The sequence below is a fragment of the Rhamphochromis sp. 'chilingali' genome (genome assembly GCF_963969265.1).
Source record: "Rhamphochromis sp. 'chilingali' genome assembly, chromosome: 17".
In the NCBI taxonomy this organism is placed as follows: domain Eukaryota; kingdom Metazoa; phylum Chordata; class Actinopteri; order Cichliformes; family Cichlidae; genus Rhamphochromis; species Rhamphochromis sp. 'chilingali'.
Genome location: NC_137944.1, coordinates 23339759 through 23367202, shown reverse-complemented (window position 1 = coordinate 23367202; position 27444 = coordinate 23339759). Strand labels below are relative to the sequence as shown.

The 27444-nt window shown below is 44.1% G+C and overlaps 1 protein-coding gene across 3 annotated transcripts in view; it reads right to left on the bottom strand.

The window, feature by feature from the left end:
• The window catches only part of efna3a (ephrin-A3a), an 80369-nt gene extending 53363 nt beyond the window's left edge, over window positions 1-27006 (bottom strand). Inside the window, exons 1-3 of one of the 3 annotated variants that reach the window (XR_013969322.1) lie at window positions 22724-27006; window positions 19609-22645; window positions 18656-19530 (exon numbers count right to left, since the gene is read on the bottom strand). Coding sequence is in view for 1 of the 3 variants with exons in the window: in XM_080862960.1 (XP_080719086.1) it covers window positions 26367-26476 (110 nt within the window). In the remaining 2 variants the exon portion in view is untranslated. Of the gene's footprint in view, window positions 1-18655; window positions 19531-19608; window positions 22646-22723 lie in introns of those variants that run through there. The other 2 variants (XR_013969323.1, XM_080862960.1) reach the window with 2 other exon arrangements.
• Between the last annotated feature and the right edge of the window lie 438 nt (window positions 27007-27444).

Below are 27444 nucleotides of genomic sequence, written 5' to 3'. Positions count from 1 at the left end.
AACAGCACTGTGTGGATGCTGTTGTGCTTTTCTCTTTGTGCAAAAATTAATCACTTTTACACATTCGCAGATAGCGGTGTACATTCAGCAGCTGCAACACCTTCGTGGATTTTGTTTCTTGATCAGTTTTGCAAACATTTCTGCATCACATTCAAAGCAAAAGTATTCTAAAGAACAAGTCTTGAACTAGTCAAAGGAGCTTGCAAAGAAAAGCGTCTGGACTTCTTTAAGTTGCTTGAAGACGTTTCACCTCTCATCCGAGAAGCTTCTTCAGTTCTAAGGTCAAAGCACCATTAAAACTAAAGAAACTCAAGAACAAAAGAACTCAGGCCTTTTATGTTATACTCCTCTAAGCAAAGACCAGTAAATACTTCCAAAAGAGTGCTTTGATCATTTCTATTTTATGCTATTTTCATAAGTTGGTACCTTTTCTTAAATTTGACTCAGGAAGCAGGAGGCATGAAGAGGGTATCACTTAGATCAGGAAATCGATCAATACATTTGACTCTGATTCATTAATCTTTTTTGCATGGAGGCTCTCATTCATTATTTTGAGTGTCACTAGCCTTTTGTCTGTCTATACATCTGTCCATCTGAAGCCACAACAGGTATTCAATCATTATAATCAATAGGTTGAAAGGCTGAATTGGTACAGTGTGAGTGCAATATTAAGATAAACACAAGGCCCTTTTGAGAAGCATATGCGTAAGTGCTAATTTTTCATATTACCTTGACTGTCAGCATCAGCCCATACATGCCACACGTCACTGATGGGGTCATGCATTTTTCATAAGGTTGTACATGTATTTTAATGAGCAGGGCTGATGAGGTGTGCTACATCGGCATGGTGGACAGCCTTCGCTACTCCTTCTCATTCACCATGCTGCTCACAACCTGTCAGTCAGACACTCCAAGGCCTCCTCACGTCTGTCTCTAGTAGTATTCTCGAATATCAATCACAACGAAATCTTTGCATATTTTCGCGAGATAATTAAGAGGAGATTGCAATGTGACGCAGACGATCAATCTGCAAATCAGCGGACCAGATTAAACCCAAATTCCGACTCGGTTTCGCAGATGGCAAACTAAACAGCCTAAACTGACAGAGATGTGTTTGGATGGCAAATCGGATACCCCCCCTGCCGGGTGGAGGAGCCCATGTCAGTGCCTGTGTGTAATTTGGAATTAATGGGACGGTAAAACTTTTAATTCAAAATCCCAGCCTTGGGGACAAACACATTTGCATACAAATGAACACAATTTCCTGTTTGTTCGGTATGCAAATACAAAAAGAAGGAACTTACAGACGGGCTGCCAGAGTTGAACAAGCACCACGACTCGCGCCCGAGTGCCGAATGCGCAGGCACCCAACCGCGCACTTCAAACACAGCAGTGTTTGAAATATCAGACTAGAAACAGGGGTGAGCTGAGACCAACTGAAAGGACCGCACAGTCTTATGGGGCTCGGGGTAACCTTTCTGTCCTCATCTCATTTACACGTGGAAATAACAGTTGAGGTGAGGCTTTCCCCAAACACAGGAGGCAATTAAAGACTACTGATCTGAGGTAGAAGAAGAGTGAAAGATAGCCATCCCAGGGGCAGGATGTGACTGAAATACACACAATAGAAGTTGGAATCACTTCACAAAGTAATTAACAAATTGCACCTCTTTGGACCATTTAGTAGGAAACACTAAACACACTCCAAAAGTAATTTTTGTATTAATTTCAGATTTCTCTATTCAATACATAGATAAGCTTTTCTGAACAATGTAAAATGTTAAAACCATCTCTTTCTGTGTTATTTTTTAATAAAGGCTGGGGAGCACTTTGAATGTCAATGACACTCAGGATATGATCTGACAGCCCATAATTCACAACTGCAAAGTTTAAAGGAACAGAAAATGAGTTTCTTGTTCGCTTTAAAATAACAGATTGATTTGTGTTGGGCTGCAGTCTCCAGATCAAGTGGTCGATGGTTTGGGTTGATACCCTCTCATCAGCACAAATTCTTATTGGTCTGACAATCACCAGTGTTACTTTCATGGTCAGAAAGGCAGTACATCAATAGTCTTCCAGGGAGAATCCAGTAATTTTGGCAGCAGAAGAACAGCGTACCTGTGAACTTCCAACGTGCCCAACCTCAGGCAAACTGCTGGGTCTGACATATATAATGTTTACTGAATGATTACTTGCTCCAAACTAATTGATATTTCAAAGGAAGTCGTGGGTGTAGCTGCGTTATATTATAAAGGACGGCCACAGAGTCATTGGGAAACTTTGGAAAGACCAGTTGCACATCACAGCCCAACAATCAACGTGACATATTATCCAAAATTGGTAAGCTAACTTGTTTGCATCAATATATTCAAGCAACTTTTCCTGTTCGAGGCTTTGACTGAGGGCTATGGCTTCTCAATTGTGATTTATGTATATAAACGTTTAATCTGTAGACAGCTCTGGGTTCAACCACCTGGCTGTGATCTTCCTGTGGGGAGTTTTTATCTTTTCCCTGTTCTCTCCAGGGATTCCAGCTACTTCCCACATTTCAAAGACATGCTATGCATGCTAGCCCTGAGATTGAGCTGACCGGTCCAAGGTTTACCTGACCTCTTGCCCTATGACAGAAAGGATAGGCTCCAGCTAACCTGTATTGGATAAGTGGAAGAAAATTGACAGATCATTGGATGGATGGATAGATCAGTAGTGAGATTACAGTTCTTCTGGCTGCTACAGAGGATCATCTGCCTCCATCTTACATGATACCTAGCATCCTCCTCTGTTACACCAACCTCCTCATTTATTACCTCCATGAATCTATTTGTCCTGCTGCATGGCAGCTCCATGTTCAACATGTTTTACCCAATATATCCACCATCCCTCCTCCCACATCAAACAACAGATTCCACAGCGTCAGCTTCTGCCAGTACCAGAAGCTACACCCAAACCTGGATGTAAAAGCTTCTTTCTCATCAAAATGGAAACATTTTAGATTATTAGAGTAACTTCTCGTGCTGCTGGTATTACAAGCTAATGTGCATACTGTTTTGAGTTTGCTGAAGAAAAAATATGATATCAGTGGACCAAGATTTCTTTTTTTTGGTAGAAACTAGACTTGCTGGCATACTAGATGAGGAACAAACCCCCAGCTTGTTAAGATTCGCCAGCCAGAGCAATGTGCCTGCCAGGTTGGATTTGATTCAGACACTAAACAGTGCACTTAATGACATGGTGTGTTATGTTTGCATTGTGTGGGATGTGGCTAACTGAGACAGGCATTACTTATTTACAGTTACACATTTGAATGACAGCCAGAGTCGTTATTTTTCACAGAAATATCTAGTCACAGACTGCCAGTCTCTCTCTCTCGCTGGCTCTCATGCATAACACCATATACTAAATAGCAGGATTTGTAATTAAGTCTCAGGTCATAACTAAAACGACCCCCAGACATTGGGCTATGTTAAAAAGCAACCAGATTCCCAATGACTTCTCATTAGTAAGCTCTGCAGCAGCTCCCGATGTACAATCCTCCCTTGGAACTCTGAAGGTGACACAGCAGTTACAGTGGACTTTGATGGGGCACCGGGGAGCTGTATTTCATATCACAGGACTGCTTCCTCTGCAGAGTAAAAGGTTTCAACAATCAGCAGCTGCAGCCATTTGGGAAGAAGGAGGTAAAATCTTCCCTCTCTGGCAGGAAAGGAGGGGCGGGGGGGTTTATGCTTTCCTTTCCATTCATGTGGCCACTGGTACACGAGAAAGTAAATGAAATGTTAACCCCCAGCAAAATGTCTAGCCTGCCACACATAACTCCTTAAATCTCTTAATTTTTGTGACTGCCTGCATTAAGGCCTCATCTTATAGCTCTTCCTGCTGTCTCAGCATCTCACAACACTAACATTGTGTTAGGAAGCATTATAACAAGGGCTTGTGGACACTGTAGAGAATTAAGAAACAGCTTCAGCGTTCTATCAGGTTAATAAAAAATGACAACCGAGCCTATCTGCAGATATCTGAATGAGCCCAGTTGACAGGTCAGATAGGATTAAGGTGCTTCCTCACCCACCAAGCCAATCTTCTGGCCTGGGGATGGAAACCAGCGCCCACGCTGCTGGGCTTCCAGTTACCAACGGCCTGATCACATTGAGTATTCACTCGCCGACTGCGGGGCTGATTAAATCTGTATTTAATTGGATCAGATCTAGTCGTGATGAAGCGCTCCCCCCGGCGTTTAACCCACGGTCCTCTGTCAAGTGAGAAGGGAAAAAAATACTGTGGGGGAATTAGGAGCGGGAAATGAATACCAATGATAGGCTGTGCTAATAGCACAGGAGGAGTGGACCACACCTGCAGGGCTTTACAGAGAAGAATCAGAGTTACCGGATTTTCTGTCTGTGTGAATGTGTGTGTCCAAGTGTGTGTGTAGCTCTTTTCTTCCTTGATTAGTTAGACATTGAGTTATTTCGGTGGAAACAAAGACTTTTTTTTTGTGGGGGGGGGTGTCTTTGATGAGCTGTTTTATAAAAGCACCACATCACTAATAACTAAACAACATTCAAAAAATCTCCTCCAATCAAAACTTTAATCAATTTGTCATGATTGCTCTGCATGTATTTGAATTAAAAGATGTGCAGAACAAATGCAAATTTGCATAATTTCTCAATACTCAATACAATTTTACAATTATCGCCTTGTTAAGAATTCCCAGTCAAGCTGAACAGTACTGTCTGCATTGGCATGTTGGCGTGTATGGTAGATGTAAAGTGCCGGCAAGTGGATTTACAGCGTATCTTGGTTTAAACCGTGAGGCTTATGGAAGATTTGGCATTTGGGTTTATGTGGTAAAGAGGGAGATGAGGTGTCTGCACAGAGACTGATGCCACATCTAAGATAAACTACTCAGTGGCAGGAGAAGCATCTCAGAGAATGACAATATACAGTGTAATTCCCCCTTACAGGTCACACCTATAGTATGTGTAGTACTACAGATGGATGACTCATTTTTTTTTCTCTTTGTTATCCAGACTTGTTTACATGGACAACATTTATTGTAGCAGCCTGAAGTCATAAGAGAGCAGGGTTACACATACTGTAAAACCAGCCCTGTACAGCTGGCTATTAAACTACGGCACGTCAGTAATTAAAAGTTTATTGCCTTGCTCAAGGGCACCTTGGCGGTAAATGTTAAAAAAAGGCTGAAGTTTTCTGCTTTCGGAGGCTTATAGCTGGATATTACAACAGAATAGTGCAGCTGGACTATTCCATAAAATTCTACTCAAAGACAATTTCTTTCACTTCCAGTGGCAACATCTGAAATTTGTTTTCACCTCTTCAATACAATCAGAAGTAAGACCATGAAAAGAAAGACTGTGGTTATAGTAAGCCATAGTTAAGGTACAGCTGAGGCTAGAATACTAAAATACAAAAAGGGAGATATTAATTATGTATGGTAAAATCTCTAATGTGCTGCATGAAAGATAGATGTATCGTTATGGCCATCCACCTCCACATAAACAACATGCTTGTTCAGTATAATAGCGCCGGAGTGTTGTTAAATATGGATGCAATCCCTAAAGGTACGCTTTTCATATTTTAAGTAGTAAGCTTCGGTGTTATTTATAAATGTTTATGATTAAATTCTTGAATAACTTAGTGGCAAAACAAATCAAGTGAAATTCTTTGGAACATTTGATTATTTGTTGCAGCATAACAGAAATTTCTCATTTTTGTTTTGCACATACAACGGCAATTTGAATAACTATTGGTTTTAAATGTGATCAAAAAAGATTATGTTTCCTTCTCAGTTGAAAAATGTCACATGCCAAAACATGCCAACATTATGTCATTGTCGTTAGTCATCTTATACAGAAAAGTACATCTAAATGTCAAGCTCCTGTGAGCCAACATTTCATAAATTTCACTGACTGGTACATGCCCATGCTACAGTATTGTTGTGTCTGTTTATGCAGTTGGCAGAGTGGCATACTTAATCACACTGAGAGTGGATGCTGGTTGTTTTTGTATTTGTTGTTTAAAATTTTCATTTTAGCTGGCTTTTAGACGTTTAAAATGAAACATTTGTGGGTATAAATGAGTTGTTATTGCTACGTTAAAACAACCGGATTCTTTCATAAGGTGTCATAGATGCACAAGTGCAAAAACAGGCCATGCTAGCCTTTTGGTAAGCAAAACAATGTTGTCATAATATCATTTAGATATTATTGTCATTAAATAAAAGTTACATGATGCAAAAATGCTAAAAACGAATTCTTTTAGGATGTTGCTAGGTGGTTGCTAGGCAATAAAATGCCTCATTATATCTGTTATAGATAAGAACCTTCAGTGGCTTAAGTGGCCAAGTCTGGCAGCTCAACTCTTGGTGGGCCTACGAGGACTTTGTGGACAAAGTAACAAACGAACACACTGACGGAGACTTTGTGTTTTATGGTGTGATGTAGGTAGTCTGCTAAACCACAGACAGCAATAGAAAGAGGCACGTTTCCTGCATTAAAATCTATGAGAAAATTCTGTAACAACAAAAATTATAATAGAACTACAAATTCAAACTTTAAAAATAAGTCAGCAAGTGCTATTTTATTAGATTTGACTTTTAATTTTGTATAAATACATTTTATGGCCCTGTGAAAAATAAAATAAAAGATCATTTCAATAATGGTTCAAAATGACTGACCAAATAAATGCCCAGCTGGCTTCAAGATCACGGCCAAGTGATGAGTCCTGAAAAGACATAGGCTAAACTTAAAAAGCCTTATTAGCTGAAACTCAACAAGGAATTTTGGTATTTGCCCAGTTGTTGGCTCCTTCAGTGGTGCCTGTTGTTCAGTCAGCTTATAGATGTAAGTTGTGAGTATTGTTAAAAAATATTCATAAAAATTAGGGGAAACAAAAACAGAAGCCTGCTCAGATAAATATTTTGCAGGGGCAACACCAGCTCATGTGAGTGGAAGAGGAGAAAGAAGTTGTATTAAGGGGAAGACAGCAGAAAACAGAAGCATGCAGAAGAGTGTCGAGGATGGTTTGGGCACACAGGAGTTCTTCACAGTTGGGCTTACATTGCCAACAGAGCGATACGTAGGTGTGAGGAGGTTGAGCATCTGTGGCAAAACTTACTGACAGGGTGTCCAGTGATTCCCAGCAGTATTGTGTTATTGCATTACGTTACTGCACACAGTATCTCCTAGTAGTGGTTTGCCACAGCCTATTTATAGTGCACTTTGGTTTGGCCAAAAGTGAAGAAAAATTAAATTAAAAGATTAAAAACTGAGAAAGCAATTCCCATCTATACAGGCACTCCAGAAAGAAAATGCTGTAAACAAAGGATGCTTTCAGAAATATAAATGATTATTTATTGGCCCCAAATGTATTCTGCAGCAGGACAACGACCCCAAAAATACAGCAAAAGTCATTAAGAACTTTCTTTAGTAAAAAACAACAAGAAGTTGTTGTTGTTGAAGTTGAATTTTTCTTTTGTTCATTCTCTGCATTTTGTTGATTGATGAAAATAAATGATTGACACTTACATTTTTGAAAGCATGCTTTGTTTCAGGAATTTTCTCTCACCTGTAAATCCTCCAATTCCTAAACCTCTCCCAGCTTCACATCACACTTGGCACACGCCCCCAGGAATTCAACCATAGAAGAAGTCCTAAAGGGCATGAAATTATTTGGCAGTTCCTGGGACTAAACCAGAGGAAGGCCAAGTGAAGTCAAATACTCATCTTAAAACTCCAATATTTTTGGTCAGACTTGGTTTGGGAACTCAGGTGGCTTTGCCAGCAATACATTAGAAGCACAGCTTCAACAAACAGGTTTCAACTGTTAATCATCTCAGACATCCAACCTTCCCATGAGGGAAATTATAATTATCTTTTTCGAGCATTACGTGCGTCACATTATTTTTACAAAGCAGAATGCAGAACATTGTGCTCCGGAAATCGGGGCAGTTAATTTTGACACACAATAGCAGTCAGTTACAATAGAAATTCAATATCAGTAAAAACATCAGAAGATGTTGGTGGCACCGACGTATTCATGGACACAAAAACTTCATTTTGACAGTTTTGGATGAGTTACAGCCTTTTGTAGGTTAACTATAGTGCTTTGCTGAACACATGAACAGTTTTGGGAAATGCTTTTTCTGTTGCTGAGAATTCTTTTTAAAGTGTTATGAGATATGTGCCAAAACAATTAGGGAAAAAAAACTTTCAAGCTTTATAACGTTTTCTCTCTTGCCTATTTTAACTCAACAACAACAACAAAAAAGGAATCACTGGTGCTTTTTAATGGGGATAAAAATCCAGAAAAAAGCTACAGTTCTAAGTTTTGTTCAAAACAAGTTTAAAATTGAAGTAGTAAGGCAATGTTACAGTATTGCTTAATTTCTGATATTCAGAAAAAAGCCTCCTGACCAGAAACTACTTGAAAAACAGAAGATGCCTGGTAGCTTATTAAACATCTTGGTCACAGATAATCCTATTGTAATGCAAATTTGCCTATTTAAGTTCCAAACATTGGTGCAAAATTTCTATCTTGTTACAGACAGATGCGCTAACCTGACTCAGTCAATGCCACTACACTATCATGAGTTGCTTATTTAAATGCAATCCGAGAGCCTGTTTACTTTAAGTGACCTCCCTGGGTCTCGGTCGACAGCGAGTGGAGGTTAGTGATTAAAGGTGTCGTTCCACCCGCTGACCTCGGAGGTCAAAGGAATTCTGGGTGAATTACTTCGCAAAAGGCCAGACCTGTATCGAACGCCTCGGAAAGAACGGCAAGGTTGATTGAAAAATGGATATTTGCATACAAGCACAGGCTGGCAGAGCAGAAAACCCTGGCGCTCTGCTCGGGTTGAGGTGGCAGCGGTGGAAACAAGTCCTCATTAAGGAGAAAAGCATCATTTTCTAAAGCTCCGAGCGCTCTCTCCCTGTCTCTAAATATACAATAGGGCTGACACTAGTTAAAAAATAAAAAAATGAAACCTAAATAACTAAAGAAACCTGTGCTGCATGTTTAAAATTAACTCAGCTCCACTCATAAATAATACATATGATGATAGATTGCTGATGAACTGTCTAATGAAGAGGAGGTGTGTGTTGTGAGGGGGTGCGGGTACTGGTTTTCGCTGACGTACAACAGTTTTGGGGTTTTTTTAGACTTAAAAACTGAGACCGCACACACACACATACCACGATGCAAGAATGCTAATGTCGCTGGCATTTCTGAAACTGCCGTTATCTTTCTAGCACTGCACATTAGGTAGAGATATCGTTTCCTCCACACTCGTTTCCCTCCCTCCGCACGGCGTGCGCTGGAGGTTCGAATCAAAACTTAATGGAACCTCTAATTTGAGCAAAAGTTCATTCCCGTTAAGAAAATTAAAGCCTGCTAATTAGGGATTACAGGCTGTTTTATGATTGCAAATGCCAAGTCTGAGGCTGTCACAGATTTTAGGAAATCTTGAAGACGAGTAAAACTTTCTTTCAGCAGACAATTTGTGTTGACAGAAAGGAGAACTTGAGAGTTTGATGTTTCAATTTGCATTACTCTGGATTAAATTAAAAAGCAAAACAAAAGAGATATCAGACAGAGACGTGAATTTGATTATCTACAGTTTCTCCCTTTTTTCTAATTACAACCGCAATGTTTTTAAAGGCAGCAAGCTTTTCCAAGGAATAAACCTCCTGGTATTAAACCAATTTCCACAAGGGGAATCCATCTCCTGCAGTTGCTGTGCGTCACTTGCTTTCCCCATCTTCTACACAAAGACCTCAGGCTATATATGTTATTCTCTTCACTACATCATTTAACTCCTAACAATGTGCTCCACTGTTATTCTCGCTGCCACCGTAGCCTACGCCTATACTCACTCTATTTCTCATCTGCTATACGAGGACTACCATATACATTTCCTGCGTCTCTCCCTTCTTTGGCTCCTACCTTCCTGACAGGCCTGTTCATGGCCCTGTCACTGACTGTCACCTGTGACACAGGCTTCCACAAAAGACAGTGTGTTTCTTCTTTGCATCATGTGGTAAATGAGTGTCACTTCTCTCTCCCTCTTCCTTTTCTCACACTTCCCTTCCCTCTCACGCATGTGCGCGCACACACAATGCGCACACCTGCAGCACCCTCTATTCTGCTTCCTGCTGTAGATCCCAGAGCTGACAGGTGCTTGGAGGGATTTCACAGTCCTGACACGACAGCAACTGAAAAATTGGTGGCTGTGTTTGAGGCATGTGAATAATACTTAAAGAGAGAGGTACAGAGTGAATTACCTGGCTAGCTAGCTAGCTAGATTGATAGATATGCAGACACAATGGCACAATGTCACAACTTTCCAAGGACTGATGTCCCAACAAATGCACTCCAAGGTCAGATTGTGCAATATTCCAAGACGCTGCCAAAAAAAAAAAAAAAAAACACTCTACAGGCTTCAGTTGGCATGTTAAAAGTTAAAGCTCATGACTGTCCAATTAAAAACAAACCTGGCTTATTTGGAAGAGCATCCAAAGTCCAACTCCTGGAAAATTGTCCTTTGGACAGACTGACAGGCAGACCAAAGCAGAGATGTCTGGCCATAATACACAACACTACATTGCAGCATGTCAGGACAAATACCTTATATGAAATGTCAAGTACAGTGGCGGAGAGGTAATGATTTAGGCTTGTTTTTCAGCACATGACCAGGGCAATCGCAAGTGCAGCAGCAACTCTACAACAGAATGACTGAAAAAGAAAAGAATCAACATGCCACAATAGCCCAGAGGAAGCTGAGACCTCAACCTGATTGAAATGCTGTGCATAAACAAATGCCTATTTTTATTATTTGTTTTTAATTTTAAACCATCTGACAGAACAATGCCACCAGTGACTGGTTTACTGGAGGACTATTCCCCCAGCTCAGGTGTCTTACTACAGCCCTCAACATCAATTACCTGCTTCCCCAGTGAGCTTCTCGTACCACCATTGGACAGACTCCATATCCGTATCTTGGAGCACTGCTGCTACTCTTTATACTGCTCTGGAGATCCAATCTAAGCAGGAGGGCCAGTCTAGCTAGAACCTGTATTACAAACCTTCCACGACACCAAGCTGACAAATGATGCAGAGAAGAACAAGGACTACTTTTTATAACTGCAGTTCAAGACAGATGAGTCTCTCATCTGCAGGATGAGAGACTCACTAAAGAAGCATCTGATTATATTTATTATTTATTTATTACTGCAAAGTTCTAGGCAAATAAAATATTTGTAGAGAAGAAACTCTATTATTTATTGAGTCATTTAAGAAAGCCAATGTACTGGGAAAGTAGCCACATGCACACCCATGCATGCTAAACCAGATGAGTGCACATACACTAGCATCACACACTGAATTTGCGGGAAATACTGTGGACCATTCAAAGGCCAGTTTTCCGCATCAGATCAGTGGTATCAGTGTCTATAAATTCATAGTGCTGCATTTTCATAAAAGAAGAATTCCAAACTGTTAACCTACAAAGATAAAAATCATCATCGAGAATCGGCTCGAAAAAGAACCACTGATAATGGACTTGGCTAATCACTGCTAGCACAATATATCATGATATATTTGTCCAATTTCCCAACCCTTGTGGACAAGCAGTGGAAATTATCTGAGTGGGCCATTACTATTTCCTGATTCATAGCCACCAGGATCTGTGCCATGCAAACACTACTCCGACCGGTACAATATTGTGTGTGGGTTCAGAATAGCCACTGTGACAGTTGCCTGTTCTGCTATTTTTCCTGATTTTTCAGCAGTGCCTCCAAGCTGCTTGTTCTGATACAGTACACATCAGCACCACAGAAAAGGTTGAGGTCTTTAAAGATACTCCAATTCCTGACACACCATTAATATTCTCCATGCAGACTCTTCCTCTCCCCTACATACAAATATCCCCTTTTCCCCCCTCCTCCTCCTCGTCCTAGCCTATCCCCCACCTCCACTCCACTGTCAGCCTTTACATCTTAGAAATGCTTTATATCCCCCTCTCACAAGTTCCTTTTTTCCCCTCATTTTCCTCCCCCATACTCACTTTCTTCCTCTTCCTTTTGGTTATTTTTTGTCAGAACTTTTTCTACGTTTTCCTCCTGGGAAGTGGCACAGAATCCCTTTAAGCGCTGCAAAAGCAAATCTATTTATCATAACCATCTATCTCTCACAGTACATATACTTTATCCTATACTGAAAGACACACGGGCACAAAGAATGCAGTGAGAAGGAAAACCACAGCCTCCCTTGTGTTCTCACACTGTACTAAGACGTCTATGAGCGAGATGATTTCTAAATAATGAGACGACCTATGTGATTCACTCTTTCAACTGCAACAGAGCGATAAATTAAAGGGAGGTAAATGGGCGGTAGTGCCCACTTTCCCTCCCACGCACAGCAATGCGGTTGAGCGAGGCAGTCTTCTGGGACTTCCCATTGACTCCACACAAGGTGAGAACGGAGCAGGAACAGAAGGCTGAGCAAAAACACTTCAAACAACACGGCAGGAAGACGGAGAGCGCTGCTGCTCTGCGAGGCAAACGCAGGCGTGAGGGAGACACTGACCAAAAGAGACGGAGAGGGCCAAGACGAGGAGACAGAATCATTACTGTGCTTTCAAAGACAATCAATCAAACAAGGATGTACGCGCACACATACAAGAACCCAGACAGACATTGAGACATGAAAACACCTTAAATGCCACCTAATAGCAGCCAGACAAACACAGAGTGAGAGAGCACAGCAGGACATTGATATTCTATACACCCACACACAGCATGGTGAAGCGCTGGGCTCGTCTCTGTGTGATTCCCAGTTTTACACACCATGCTAGTCTAGACACAGTGCTATGCTGCATTACACCGGTTGTTACCATGAGAAAACATTGCATATACAACACTCACGGTAAGTAAGAAATGTAGCTTTAACACTATGGTCATCGGGGCAGCACTCACAGATGTCTGCTGTACATAGCCCCAAGCTGCTGAAAAGCAGCTGAACCAACCAAATAACAAACAAAGCACTGCAGCAGATTGGTACATAGCCAGGGGAGATTTGCACAGTTTAATCAAAATTTGCGATAACAAGCAGGGCGCCACCCCTTCTTATTCCTCTACAAATCATCCTCCGAGCTTTAACAAATGCAAATAACAGACTGCGATGTAGAGCTATTTCCCTCATCAACATTTCAAACTGATCAGGAGAGAGCAAAGGACTGAAACATCCCCACCTTCGCCACCACCAACCTTCCCACCCTCGGTGACGGAGGACGCCGGCAGTGTGTTGAGTCATGTCTTGTCCAAGTGCAGGGGAAAAAAAACGCAGGTGTGTGAGTACAGAGTCATAATTATGCATGTGCCGTCGCTCATGCATTAACCATGACTGGATTTACACATCAAGGCGGCAAATGAATTCAGAGTAGGTATTTTTTTTATGCAGACCAACACGAGACCTGATTAAATGATGAGGTTGAAGATATGGAAACATGGGTGCAAAGAAAGGAGCAGAGTACCACTGAGCTGTCTGCTGATCTGCTGACTGTACCTCCTGTTATATTACATAAAAGTCTGAACCATTAAAGTATTTTTGCCCATTTGTCTCTAATAAATAATTGCACAAGTATTTTATTGTGGCATAGCTAAGTCTGAGGAGCAGGAGATTATTTTCACCCTGTTTTTCATCCATATGAGTGTGAGATTAAACAAGCCTCATTTCAGTCAGACAGCTGAAGTTTCACATGATTCATTGCAGCAGCAGAATACAGTTTGGATTGTAGGCTCCAAACTCAATTTGCTCTTTATTTGTCAGTTGGGTAAGTACTTGGTTTTCAGTTTTAGCATTCAGGGTTTGGGGTTTGCTTCTTATTATGTGGAAACAAACACCATCTGAACTTGGCCTGACATCTCACAGCATCAGATTTTTTTCTTTCAATAAAGCACCTACTAAAAGATCTATGAGCAGTCCTCTTTATTGAAGTGAAGTCTTGCTACCCTGCAAGAACTCCCTCTTTAGAAAGTGACACACTTCTCGCAATCCGTATTGTACAGAACACACATGCACATCTTTCAGGCTTTCACGCTCTCGCCTGTCATTCACATTGAAGGAGATGACTTACGTTGTCAAACTGAATTGCGGAGCCGATACCATGCTTTGTTTGTGCTGCTTGGAGTTGCGAAAAGTTCAACTTTTCAAGTGCCAGCCAATCAGATCATGTTTATTTAAATCAAGAATTTTGTAGTGATCATCAAAGTAAGTCACAGGTTGCCAGCTAAGCTCATGCCAACAACTAGTCAAAGCTCAGACTACTTGCCTTGTGACTGGCAACCACAACAGCAAGCCACACATATGGCATACCCAGCAATTAAATGTACGGCAACATGAGAACGCTGCTTGAGGTATTTTGTCTCTTCTAATTTTCTCAATTTTCTTTGTCAAAATCATACCACAGCCATAATGTTTAATCCATGTATGTGGTCATGCGTGAGCCTCATTATGATTTAGTAACACTAAAGTAGGATGGCAACATCTTTGCCACAAGGAAAAATAGGTTACTGCTTTAGTTTATTATGCTTTTGGAGACAAACTCCAAGTAGTTGCAACAACCAGAGTTTGAAACTCTGAGTGACCATGATCAATCACAAGGAGAAGGGACAGGTTGCCAATCCCATCGTGGTGCATCTATGTCACTATTTGTGGAGGAATTCCTGTTTCAAATCTATCAGATTCTGACTCTGGAATACTAAGTAGTTAATGTGAATTTCTATACACGATGACAGTAAAAGATTTAGAATAGGAAATAAATTGTAAATGGACTGGTTCTTGTACAGTGCTTTTCTATTCTGCTTGAGCACTCAAAGCTTTGTACTTCAAGCTTCAATCACCCATTTATACAAAAGATTTTATACAAGCACTATTTTCTATGGCTAAGTGTTTTCTATCTAACATTGATACACATTCATGGTCCAGTGAATGTATCGGGAGAAACTTGGGGTTCAGTGTCACGGACATGCAGACTGGAGAGGCCAGGTATTGAATAACCAACCTTTTGATTGGTAGATGACCTGCTCCACCTCTTAAGCCACAACCACACCAAACACTGCAACAGATTTGCAATTTTTGCAGATTTACCAAAGTTAATTGACAAATTATCACAATTAACACATTAATAGCCAACTTGACCCCACTGAATCACAAACAGACTCTGTTTTATTGCCATTTTAATGTTGTCTTGATGCAAAGTCACTTTTGAAGACAGCAGCTCATTGTCACCAGTCATAGACCCTGTCATAATCCCTGTCTTCAAGGCAAACATTTCAATGAAAAAACTAATTGCACATAGTTGCAGTAATTATGGTTGTGCTAAAGTGTCCAATCAATGTCTTCTGTAGTGTGACTGTAGCATTAAATAGACAACTGAACTGTTAGGAAGTATTCAGTGTTCATGAGGAGAATGAGCCATGCCATTTGTGTACAAAGCAGCGCAGCTCAAGTTGATTGCCTGAACTGGCTGGCAGGCTTCACTTCATTTCTTCAGTTTAATTGAAAAAGTAATCACCTGTGTGTCTAATATAATATATCTAATATTAACTGTTATTTCATTTGATTTCATTTATTTTCTTATGTAACTTTGAACTCATGTAGCACTCAAAAACATTCAGCTTTCACAGTATTGTTTATTGGTCCCCCTCAACACAACAGAAACACAACAAGAAGGACTAATGCGTCTATTCGACCTCTTTCCCAGCAATCCGATGTGGACACTGCATACTGACTTGCGTGTACAGTACTATATTTTTCAAAAGCTGGATGTTCCCTGAAAAAAAGGGTTTTATTTAATACCTCCAACGTAATTACCTCAACAAGCACAGCATTTCAATATCTCCGCAGTTTAAATTTGCGCAGCACAGCTCTCCAGGTTCCTGACAACAATCTAACCTTTACTTCTGCCAGTAGGTAGCTTCCCCTCCGATTCACTTGCGCCACACTTTCAAGTTTTAACGACTTTGCTATCATATTTGTAATAGAGCAGTTTCGCTTGAAGATGTACTGATTTAAATGTTCCCTCTAACAACATAAGAGGGATACATTAAGCGGCGGCGGCTGCCGCTGAGAGGTCAAATTACTTTTTGTCATTCTGGATGCACAGAGCACTAGAGAGAGATTTCAATTTTCTTCAAATATTCTTATTACAGAGACGACGGCTGCCAAAGGGTCTTAGACCTTCATATAATTACATCTTCAATAGGAAAAATCTCAATTATAAGAGAATATCTAATTATTACGCTGCCCATATCCGAAATTGCCCTCACATAAAAAGGAATACTGGAGCCGTATCATCCACTAAGCTGTGAGGACAGTTTCCACTTCTCGTAACACGGCTGTTGTTAAGCACCCAAGAGCATTAGAGGGAAGACCTGTCACGGCTCAAGACCTGAAGGGAATGAACAGAGAACAAGATATGACAGAGCACAAACCTGTGTCCTCGCTCGCTGCCTTTTTTATGAAAGGACACTGATAACTCTGAGGGCGCCAGTTGGTGCAAAATACCGCCTCAATTGCCATACCTCAGAAGAGGCCTTCTGCTTCAATAAAAAAACAAATTATTTTGACCAACTGCTGTGGCTGCCATATTGTTTTCCTGGCCATGTAGCTTAACAAGGCCCATTTCCCAAATAATCAAACTCCAGCCAGTGACCATCCACCTATCAACAGCTTTGATCTTTTTCCTACATGGCAGCCATTTTCATCATAGCAGCAATGTAATTTCCCAGTGGGTAACGGGCACTGCGGTGCAGACTCCCAGTGTAATGTACTGTGGAGTTGCCATTCTGAAGTTGGAAAGCCCTCTTTGTAGAAAGCATTTGCATTCAAATCATTGAGTCTGAAATTGGTTCTACCTGTCTGGGATCTCCTGTGGGTTCCCACTGCCAGTTAAGTGCAGTTTTTATAAGCTTGGAGTGCAGGAATGCTAATGGCCTTTGATGACATATGAAGAGCCTAACTATGTTTTTCCCTTGGACTCCTCCACGGAAAAAAGCACTCCAGGTCACCTGAGGTAGCTCTTAGATGAGTCCCAAGGTAGCTTCCCATCAGAGCTCATGAACGGGTTATAATGGCCCACCACACCTGCAGATTCCTTATTAAAATGAAGCTCAGCAGGCTTGGAGTGCTTTGGACCTTTAGGAGGATCAGAATAGATATAAAAAAGCCGAAACACCAAGACGGGAGACTTTATTGTAACAGAACAATAGCTGATGTTTTCAGACTTTTCCCTTGGTTCAAATCTGTTGAATTGCATGTTGGCTTTAATCAAACTGCTTGGTAGAGTGTGATTTATGCCCAACAACAGCAGTGGCCAAAAATGAACACTGTGCCATTTTATTTTTGTTTTTGCAATTACGTCCCTTAAATATATTAAATTTCACTCTTTGTGTTAAGAATTCTAAATGACATGTTTCATATCTGGAAGAAAAGAAAAAGATGAGAGTAGATATTATAAAATATGCGCATAAGGAGAACGTTGTGATAAAGGTTTTTCATTTTTATCTTGTGAAAGAATTGCACAGGTGCATACTTTCCTACAGCTTTTCATTTTATTTTCACATTTCAGAGGAATAAGTTGCATTTACTTTGAGTCTTGGATTTATTCAAAACACATAGGCTACTTTTCTTTCATCCGTGCCTGCACTCGTGTTTTTCTAACCTTTGCTTTCTCTGGAGCTCCTGCTGAAGCTATACCAAGGCCTTGTTTCACACAAACATAGTTAAGGCCTCTAAGGAGCATGAACCCCGGAGCAGTGACTGACAAGCCCATAATAATTTCAACATGTAAATTAATCAGAATGTTTTTTTGTATGTAATTTGTATAGTATTTTTTTTTCTCTCATTTCTTTTCTAAATGTACTTGTATATTGTTCACATGTTGAAATAAATTACCAATCAATCAATCAATAATCAATTCTCAGGCATGCTGTTCCAAGGCAATACTTGATCTGAGCTTCCCGAGCTTAGCGCCGAATGCTTCACGGCGCTTTACGGACACCACAAAATCAAATTAAAAATGCATTTGGAAATTGATCACCTGATGCACCCGGATTGATTGCTGCTCCAAAAGCAACCAGTTCGTATTTTTGTTTGGCCAGGTTCCATTCACCTTCCCATACCATATAAATGTATTGATCTGCACACCCACTCTTGGATCTATAAGAGCCATTAAATATCCTTTCAGTGTTTCTCCATCCACTTATGTGACTCATACCACATTGCAACAAGCTAAAAATGGTCAGAACACAGCTTTGCAGACCAGTAACCTTTAACCACTTTCCACCACTTCACTTCCAATGAGCGCTGGGCGATGATACTAAGTTAGTCGTCCATTTAAAAGCAGTGCTCATCAAACTAATCTTCTAAATGTCTAAAACAAACGAAATGGAAAGCATTCATATCTCAACAAACAACCTGAATAGTTGGAGAGGGGAATATTCCATTTTAGATATGGAGGAACATGATTAATTCAAAAACTCAAAAGGTCAAATTGCACTTTTCAATCAGTGTTATTCACACACATTCCCTCTCATTTAACATAACTGCAACCAAGGAGAAAAAAAGACCACTATCTACTGCTGTTTGAGGCGCTTGTGTGGTACAATGAATGCAAAAGAACAAATTGAACGCCGGTGAATAAGATGCATTTGTATGCAAAATTACCAAGACAGCCAAGAGACAGAGCTGCAGGCGGACGAACGTGCATGTAATCAGGTAGCAAATCTGCTTGTCTCCCGTAAGCTCCGTATGCGTCGCCGTGTTTCTCTGGGCCGAGGGGCAGGTGAGTGGCAGCAGCTATTGTCTCGGAGCACTGGTCCACATGAATGACCCAGCCTGTGTCCACATTAGCACGGATCAACTCCTGTGGGTATCTTCTCCCCAGAAAACAGCAGCTACAGCACATTCAGCCAAATAACCGAACTTCCATATCCGGCAAAGCCTGCGCTCTTTTTCACCCTTCCTGACTTTTGACCGACTTAATTAATCTTTCCACTGCTTTATTCTAGTGAAAGACATCTCTGCTTTCCACCTTTCCAACATCTTCACCTTCCATTCCTTTCTATTACAATCTCTCAGTTAGAGCCAGCTCTTCCTTACAGTACTATTCTTCACACTTTGTAGCCTTTGCTTTTTCTCCATCTACCTTCTGAAATGTCCTTATCCATTACCTGACATTTCTTTTTCCCATCCTTCTGTCACGGGCTGCGATGGCAGACCGTGGAGTGACAGTGAAAGCAGGGCCCAAACGCGAGACTCTAAGTGAAGGACAGTGGATTTATTTACAGGAGGTGAAAAACACACAACTATATACAAAATCCCAGCACTGTGGTCCCGTGGTGATTCTCCCTGAATCCCACACAGTGCAGATGTCCGTGAGAAGTGAAAGGTGGCGACTCCAAAAAACTCCAATTCCCACACCGTGACTTTAGAGGCGTACTCCGCTCCCGATTCCTGGTAACACAAAAGGCAGAGGGTTAGCAGGGGATCTGTTTCCGCGGAGGTTACGTAAAAGCTCACGGCAGTACTGACGAGTTCTGACTCAAGGATCCAGCGTCGGCCTCAGCTCAGCTGCAGTCCTAAATGCCGTTCCTAGACGAGCGTAATCTGCTGCAGCTGGCAGAGGACGACGAGCGGCAGGTGCGGCCGTCTCTCGAGTAGACCACTTCCGGGTTCGCAGTCTCCTCAGCGAACCCACACCTCCGGAAGCTCACACAGAGACACATGGAGAGATGGAGAGCAAACCAATACAACACACGGAAAACATAAACATAAACATACACTGAAGATGCCTGAGCCCTGGGTCCCTAGACCCAGGCCATGACAGTACCCCCCCTCTAAGGGTCGGCTCCCGACGACCCAAAAACACAAACCAAAAACAACAGTACAACCAACCCAGGGCGGGCGGCGGGAGGTCCAGGACGGAGGGCCCCAAAACCACTCCGCTAAACAGCCACTACAAAGCAACAACAGAAAAACACAGTTCAACAGTCCAATCCCCCGGTCCAGCGGCAGCAAACACAGTTCCGGCGGCCGACCCGCAGGATGGCAAAACAAGCGGGACCCGCCGCGGGTTAGACAGTGGCGGCAAAACAGTTCAGGTGGCCTACCTCTAACCCCTTGATGGAAACGCAGCAGCTCCGGCGAGCGGCCACGGGTCCGGCAGCCGCGGCGGAACGGTTCCGGTGGCCTGCCACGGGTCCGGTGGCGGCGGCGCTGCTCCTCCGGCGGCCTGCCACGGGTCCGGTGGCGGCGGAACGGTTCCGGTGGCCTGCCACGGGTCCGGTGGCGGCGGCGCTGCTCCTCCGGCGGCCTGCCACAGGTCCGGTGGCGGCGGAACGGTTCTGGTGGCCTGCCACGGGTCCGGTGGCAACGTCGCTGCTCCAGTGAGCAACAGCGAGGCGTGGCACATGGTCTATGACGCGCCGGTCGCTGACGTGGACGCACTGGACGTGGATGGCGTGGAGGCCGCGCTAGACGTGGAGGTCCCTCCGGTTCGCTGACCTCCGGCTGAGCGGGTCCCTCCTCGGCTGGCAGCGAGAGCCCCTCCTCGGCTGGCAGCGAGAGCCCCTCCTCGGCTGGCAGCGCCGGTTGTTCCTTCCGCTCGCCGAGCTCCTCTGCTGGTGGCTCGCTGAGCTCCTCCGGCTCGCTGAGCTCCTCCGGCTCGGGCATGCTGAGCTGCTCCTGCTCGGGCATGCTGAGCTGCTCCTGCTCGGGCATGCTGAGCTCCTCCGGCTCGCTGAGCTGCTCCTGCTCGGGCATGCTGAGCTCCTCCGGCTCGCTGAGCTCGGCTGGCAGCGCCGGTTGTTCCTTCCGCTCGCCGAGCTCCTCTGCTGCTGGTTCGCTGAGCTCCTCCGGCTCGCTGAGCTCCTCCGGCTCGCTGAGCTGCTCCGGCTCGCTGAGCTGCTCCTGCTCGGGCTCGCTGAGCTCCTCCGGCTCGCTGAGCTCCACAGCTGGCGACGCGGGCTCCTCCCGCTCGCTGAGCTCCTGCTCGGGCATGCTGAGCTCCTCAGCTGGCCGTGCGGGCACCTCCGGCTGCGCTCCAGTCACAGATGGATGATCCGGAGGCGAAGATGGTGATGCGGTGTACGCAGGCGGGGAAGGTGAAGGCAGAGCCGGTGAAGAAGATGGCAGAGGGGTGACTACATGCGGATGAGATTACGACGGCGCTACATCCACAGATGGTGAAGCCGCCAGCGGCATGGAGACTGCTGAATGAGGCGACGCTAGTCGTACTGTAGGCCGGCTTGCAGCAGCGTCAGCGGCGTCACCATCCACTGAAAACAAAAAAGCAGATGGGGTGAGAAATGAAAAAGTGTCCTTATTACTCACCACAGCCGGTTCTTGAGATGTCCGGGAGGGCGGCTGCGGTGAGGAACGCCGGCGGCGCGAACGTCGTTTCCATGTAGACGTCGGGGCCGGCGTCTCAGGCTGTGAATCCACCAGCTGTCCGGGCCGGTGAGCAGCCTGAGGAGGAGAGTGGAGGTGGAGGGTGGAAAGCAGGAAGTCCAGGACAACTGAATTAAGGGAGTCCACCAACCAGGGGAATTCAAACAGCATCCCCTGCAGCCGCCTCTCCACGGCGCGACGCAACCCCTCCGTGGGCTTCTCCCACCACAACTCACACATGCGGTAAACCTTGTCCATAACCTCCCCCCTGAGCCTCTCCTCAGAGACCGCTGGGTCCAGACGTGGCGCTGTAAACCGAGCTGAAGGTGGCCGCTGATCGGCTAACCGAACTGAAGATGGCTGCTGATCAGCTAACCGAACTGAAGATGGCTGCTGATCAGCTGACTGAACAAACATAGCCCCAGAATAAAGAGTTCCAGACGAAACAGTCTTGATTCCTGGATTTGAAAGAACGTCAGGCGCACAGTCTTCTGAACCTATGGGAGAATAATCGCTCTTAAAACGAAAACTTCTATTTTCCCAAACCGGAGAAACACGAGCTGTAGTGTTCATGAAGCTGGCGGAATGTGACGAGGGCGGATTTTGATGTGGCTGCTCCTGCAGTGATGTGGGAGCGCTGGGTGTGTCGGGTGGCACGAGAATAATCCCTAGCATCTTATAGAATGCCTGAGCGGGCGTAAGCTGATTGCTGTCAGGCTCATAGTAATCCTCCCGGGACCGGCTAGGGCGTTCTCTGCGAGACCGAGGCGTCCGCGGAGAGGAAGCAGACGAGTGGGCCGAAGGGTAGGCTGCCAGCGAGGAACGGCAGCACGGAGGCCCTCCAAGCACTAGTCGGGTCCCGTCAAAACGGGAGCTGCACTTCCGCGGTGAGTCCACTGGGTCCATAGTGGCTGGATCCTTCTGTCACGGGCTGCGATGGCAGACCGTGGAGTGACAGTGAAAGCAGGGCCCAAACGCGAGACTCTAAGTGAAGGACAGTGGATTTATTTACAGGAGGTGAAAAACACACAACTATATACAAAATCCCAGCACTGTGGTCCCGTGGTGATTCTCCCTGAATCCCACACAGTGCAGATGTCCGTGAGAAGTGAAAGGTGGCGACTCCAAAAAACTCCAATTCCCACACCGTGACTTTAGAGGCGTACTCCGCTCCCGATTCCTGGTAACACAAAAGGCAGAGGGTTAGCAGGGGATCTGTTTCCGCGGAGGTTACGTAAAAGCTCACGGCAGTACTGACGAGTTCTGACTCAAGGATCCAGCGTCGGCCTCAGCTCAGCTGCAGTCCTAAATGCCGTTCCTAGACGAGCGTAATCTGCTGCAGCTGGCAGAGGACGACGAGCGGCAGGTGCGGCCGTCTCTCGAGTAGACCACTTCCGGGTTCGCAGTCTCCTCAGCGAACCCACACCTCCGGAAGCTCACACAGAGACACATGGAGAGATGGAGAGCAAACCAATACAACACACGGAAAACATAAACATAAACATACACTGAAGATGCCTGAGCCCTGGGTCCCTAGACCCAGGCCATGACACCTTCTCTCTCTCATTTCTTCATTTCTCAGTAATGATTGCCTTTACTGCAACTTAATATCTACAAAGTGTTTCCTACAGGGCACCAGGTTCTCCTCTGTCCCATAGGGGACCGCCTCCAACTCTAGCTGGGTCTACACACCCACAAAAACCGACCTGGTGGTTAATGAGCCTGTTGAGAAAGACGGCACCTTGACTCAACATTGATCACCGGGCCGCTGTTCCTCGAACTCTCTGGGAAGCTATTTGTCAAGGTGATAATTTATTTTGTAGCACCAGATATACTGTGTGGGGAATTGGGTTGTTTTCTTTTGTGTGTGTGTGTTCCAGGGGCTTGACAGACACCATTTCAGGGCCAAATCAGTCCATAATGTGTAGCATAAAACACGCTGAGCTGTAAATCACTAAGTATCGGCCACAAACAGCGAAAGAAAGCTTTCATCTGGCTGAGCAGGCAAGGGAATGGCGATTTAGCAAAGAGACGTGTGGCACATTTTCAAACGCAATTCTCTGGTATTCCTTCACACACCCATGCAAAGACTTTTTTGCTCTGGTGTTCTGCTAAGTTAAAAGCATTAGCAGACGAACTATGTGACTTAGTGAGGGAGTGGGAGATTGAATGAAAGCTGCGCTGCTGTTTTCATCACACCCACATCACACCGGGCAATTATGGAGATGCGTCCTGTGAAACCAGCGAGGCCAGACACCTGATGGGAGGAGGTGGCAGGAGTATGGGACGCTGCTTGCGGGTAGGCGAGGCTACCGCAGTGCACCGCTGCTCCGGCATGCTCTCAAGATGTTCCACATCTCCCCCCTCTAATTGGCAGATGGCCTCAGATGCGAGATGATTTAATGGCCTGCGTGTGTGTTTTTTCTTGCCTCAGTCAGCCATTAGCAGGGACATCTGTAACGAGTTGGCCAGGCACACTGCTGAGAGTGGAAGCTGAGGCCAACACTTTCTAATGGGGGGTAGTGCGGTAGTGACGGGCTTGGGCGGTAATCAAAGCACTCCGAGGTATTTCTTGGGGTTATGATAATCGGGATATCTCGTTTCAAATTGTGCGAGGCATGACAAAAAGCAATAATAAATCATCTGATGTTGTTTACCTCAGAAAAGCTGAAAAGAATCAAACAGAGCAGTATTACTGAGGAATCCACTGTGTGACAATCCACTTTTGACTTTCAGTATACCAGAGCAAGACATTTCTAGCTGAGCGTTATCATAAAAAGCCATTTTCATGGCTTTGGCACAAACAGCTTGGCTTCCAAGTGATCCCATTTCTTGCAGCTGTGCCGTAACCATCTGTGCTGAATGCTGCGCTCAAGGGTGAAACGTTAAGGCCTGAACCAGAGTTTTGGCCCTAAAGGCCTCTGGTTTCTTTCTCTCTCCTGCTGCCTTCATTTCTTACTGCTCCCTCCTGAGCTTGCCTCTATAACGAAAGCTGGATGAGAGACAGAGCTGCGTTACTGAACAAGCAAGGCCTTTAGCTGGTTTCTGTGCATGTAGGAGAAATGGCTCCAAGCCTTGGGCCTTTTAAGGCTTGATGGCCATCAGTATTCTTGCCATAGCCTCTGAGGATTTGTCTGCTACCTGCAAACTGGGTCAGTTTTTGCATTATTTTAGAGATTTGTATCTCACTGTGGAGAAAGAAGGTTTTGCACACGCATGCATGTAGACCCACACCTGCACGTTGTCTTTCTCTCTCTGCTTCCTTCCCTCTATGCCTCTCTCTCACACACAAACACACACACTGCATTTTGAATTCATCAATATGTGCACATATTTGTCATTTTAACACATAAATGTCAATTTAAAGCCACCGAATGTGCTAACGCTGTAATGAATAACTACACCGAGCAAACATACCCACGCTGTGAAAATCATTTTAGATGGAGCACACGCCAGACAACTAATTAAAATTGATAGATAGACTACTGTTGATTATGGCACTCAAAAACCCGTGCACTTTTTCAGCACTAAAACGCAACTAAGTCTCAGTTAATACACCCCCTCTCTATTCATGTCACACTGACGGGATTAACTGTAGTCATAAATCTGAAACAGTTGTGAATGTGACTCTGCCATTCTCACATTAATGTTAATGAGGAAGTGACACTGCTGCGACATCACCTTTACTGTTTCCATCAGGTTTCCGAACTGTTATTATAATGACTATTTTTAAATTCACCCCACTTTTCTAATTCCAATCGTTTACTGTATGTGTGCCCCCAGCAGAGAGCCCGGAAGGCGAGTGAGGGACCAGCAGCAGCAGATGTGGGGGCGGAAATGAGATGCAGAAAGAGGGGAAAAGAAAGGTGGGGGGTGGAATTGAGGGGGACAGACGGGCTGGTGATACACAGTAGAAAAATAAGAGAAGGAAGAAAAAAGCAAAGTATGTGATAGAGAGAGGCGATAGGAGAGACCCGCGTCTGAGGTGAATACAAATGGACAGAGGAGGAACACAGATAGAGGAGGCGAACGAGGAGTGGGGGATGGTGGGGGAGGCAAAGAGGGAAGCTGTGTGAGGAGAAGAGATAAAAGAATGTGAGAAAGATAAATTTACTGTTGGCTAATGAGAAGACAAAGGCAGTAGAATCCACATCGATCTCTGCCCCACAGCAAGCTGGCTTTATAGAAGTAGAGAGAGAAAGAGAGATAGCAGAGCCTGAGAAAGCTCACCAGAGGTAAGCAACCTCACAGATGCCGGAGGAATCACAGGATGAGAATAAAGTCAGAGGTATGTTTGAGTGAGTGTGGCAAGCATACTTATTTGTAATGACCACACATATACACTGACTTCTTCAAGTTTGAGTGATGTATGTGAATAATGCATTGATGCTGAATGGGGGCAGGGAGGACGAGCAGACAGCAAGGTAAAAAAAAAAAAATGAAAACTACTTCAATGACTCAATACTGGGAGCAAGTAGATGGTCTAAATGTGAGACAGGATTCAAATATTTATATAGCAGGCACTTTACAGGCAGGGTGAACACGAGGAGCATCGCAAAAACAGTTTCCCAGTGGAGATGTATTACTGCACTCAAATGGATTAAATGACTGGGAACAAAGGAAACATCTGAAGCTTGGAATTATTGAAGAGATAAAAAAAAGAAGACACTTATGAACTACTGCAACTGGTTATTATCTTATTATAAACTCGTATTTCTTAAATATAACTCTTGTGGTGTATTTCAGTGGTGGTTCAAGGGCTTTGCTGTAAATAAAAGAAGCACGTCGCTGCAGGAGAAGGTGCTCACACCGTCATGTAAACAAGTTATCAACACAGGTGTGCATCGACAAAGACCAGCATCGGATAATTTGCTAACAAGGGGAGAGAGTGCACCACTTACAGCAGGTTTGAACTGTTCCAGTACACCGCATGCCGATTGCTGGCTCTCGAAAGGTGCAAGTTTGTAAGCGCCAGCGTGATGAGGCTGAGGGAAAACGTTGCGAGAGCCATAATCCCTCCGCTGCTCAGCCAGTTCTGGTGCCCCCTCTTCCTTCTGCGTCCCCGCTCCTTCTGTCCCAGGCGACGCGTCACTCACAACATCCCAGCGGTCAAGAAGAAGAAGAAGAAGACGAAAAGAGAAAGAAAATACGCCTTTTCAAGTTCCAGTTACCTTAACAACGGGTTGAATCGGGGTGACTTGTAAGTGGTTACGTGTTCTTCAACTCAAATCCCATTGCGACGAAACCTATTTGGGCATCTTTACTTGTGCCAAATCTATCCGGACTTCTGACGCGTGCCCGCTGGGCACTTTTTCAAGTCACACCTTTTGTTTTGTTTTCCCAGTTCTTTCACTAGAAAGACAGTCTACCACATTCAAAACTAACAGCTGTAAGTCGGTGCTTATTGTTCTCGACGCGCTTTAGAGTCGCATCCAAGGCGCTGGACCTCTGCTGTTGAGATTTGTGTAGCTGTAGGTGACCTGCCGCTTCTCTAATCAGCAGCAGTAGCAGCAGCAGCCACAGGCTGCGAACACAACGCTACAAACCCGCCCTCTGACGGCTGAGATGTGCCCACATGTCCATCTATTCTCCCGCCCCGCCCCCTCAAAACATGCACCGTCTCACAAGAAAATGAAAATATATGCGTAAAAATAAAAGGATCAGTCATATTGTAGTAAGGAATTTGATTATTTAAAGCTAAGGTGAAGGTGATTTTAGGTTTAAAGGACATTGATTTGACAAACAATAAAACCGCTCCAAAAGAGCCCATCTAGCACCACCTATTAATTAGTAAATAGGTCAGAGTCAATCAGTCAGTGCTGCACCCAGTGGATAGTTTGCTCCAGCTTTTCTGCTTATGAAAAATCAACTTATTTGATGTCACATTTTCCCATTTGTTAACGAGTTAAAAATAATCACCTTTACTTTACTTTGGTCTTTTTGCCTCCCCCAACAGCCTCTCATCAGGTATTGTTTTAG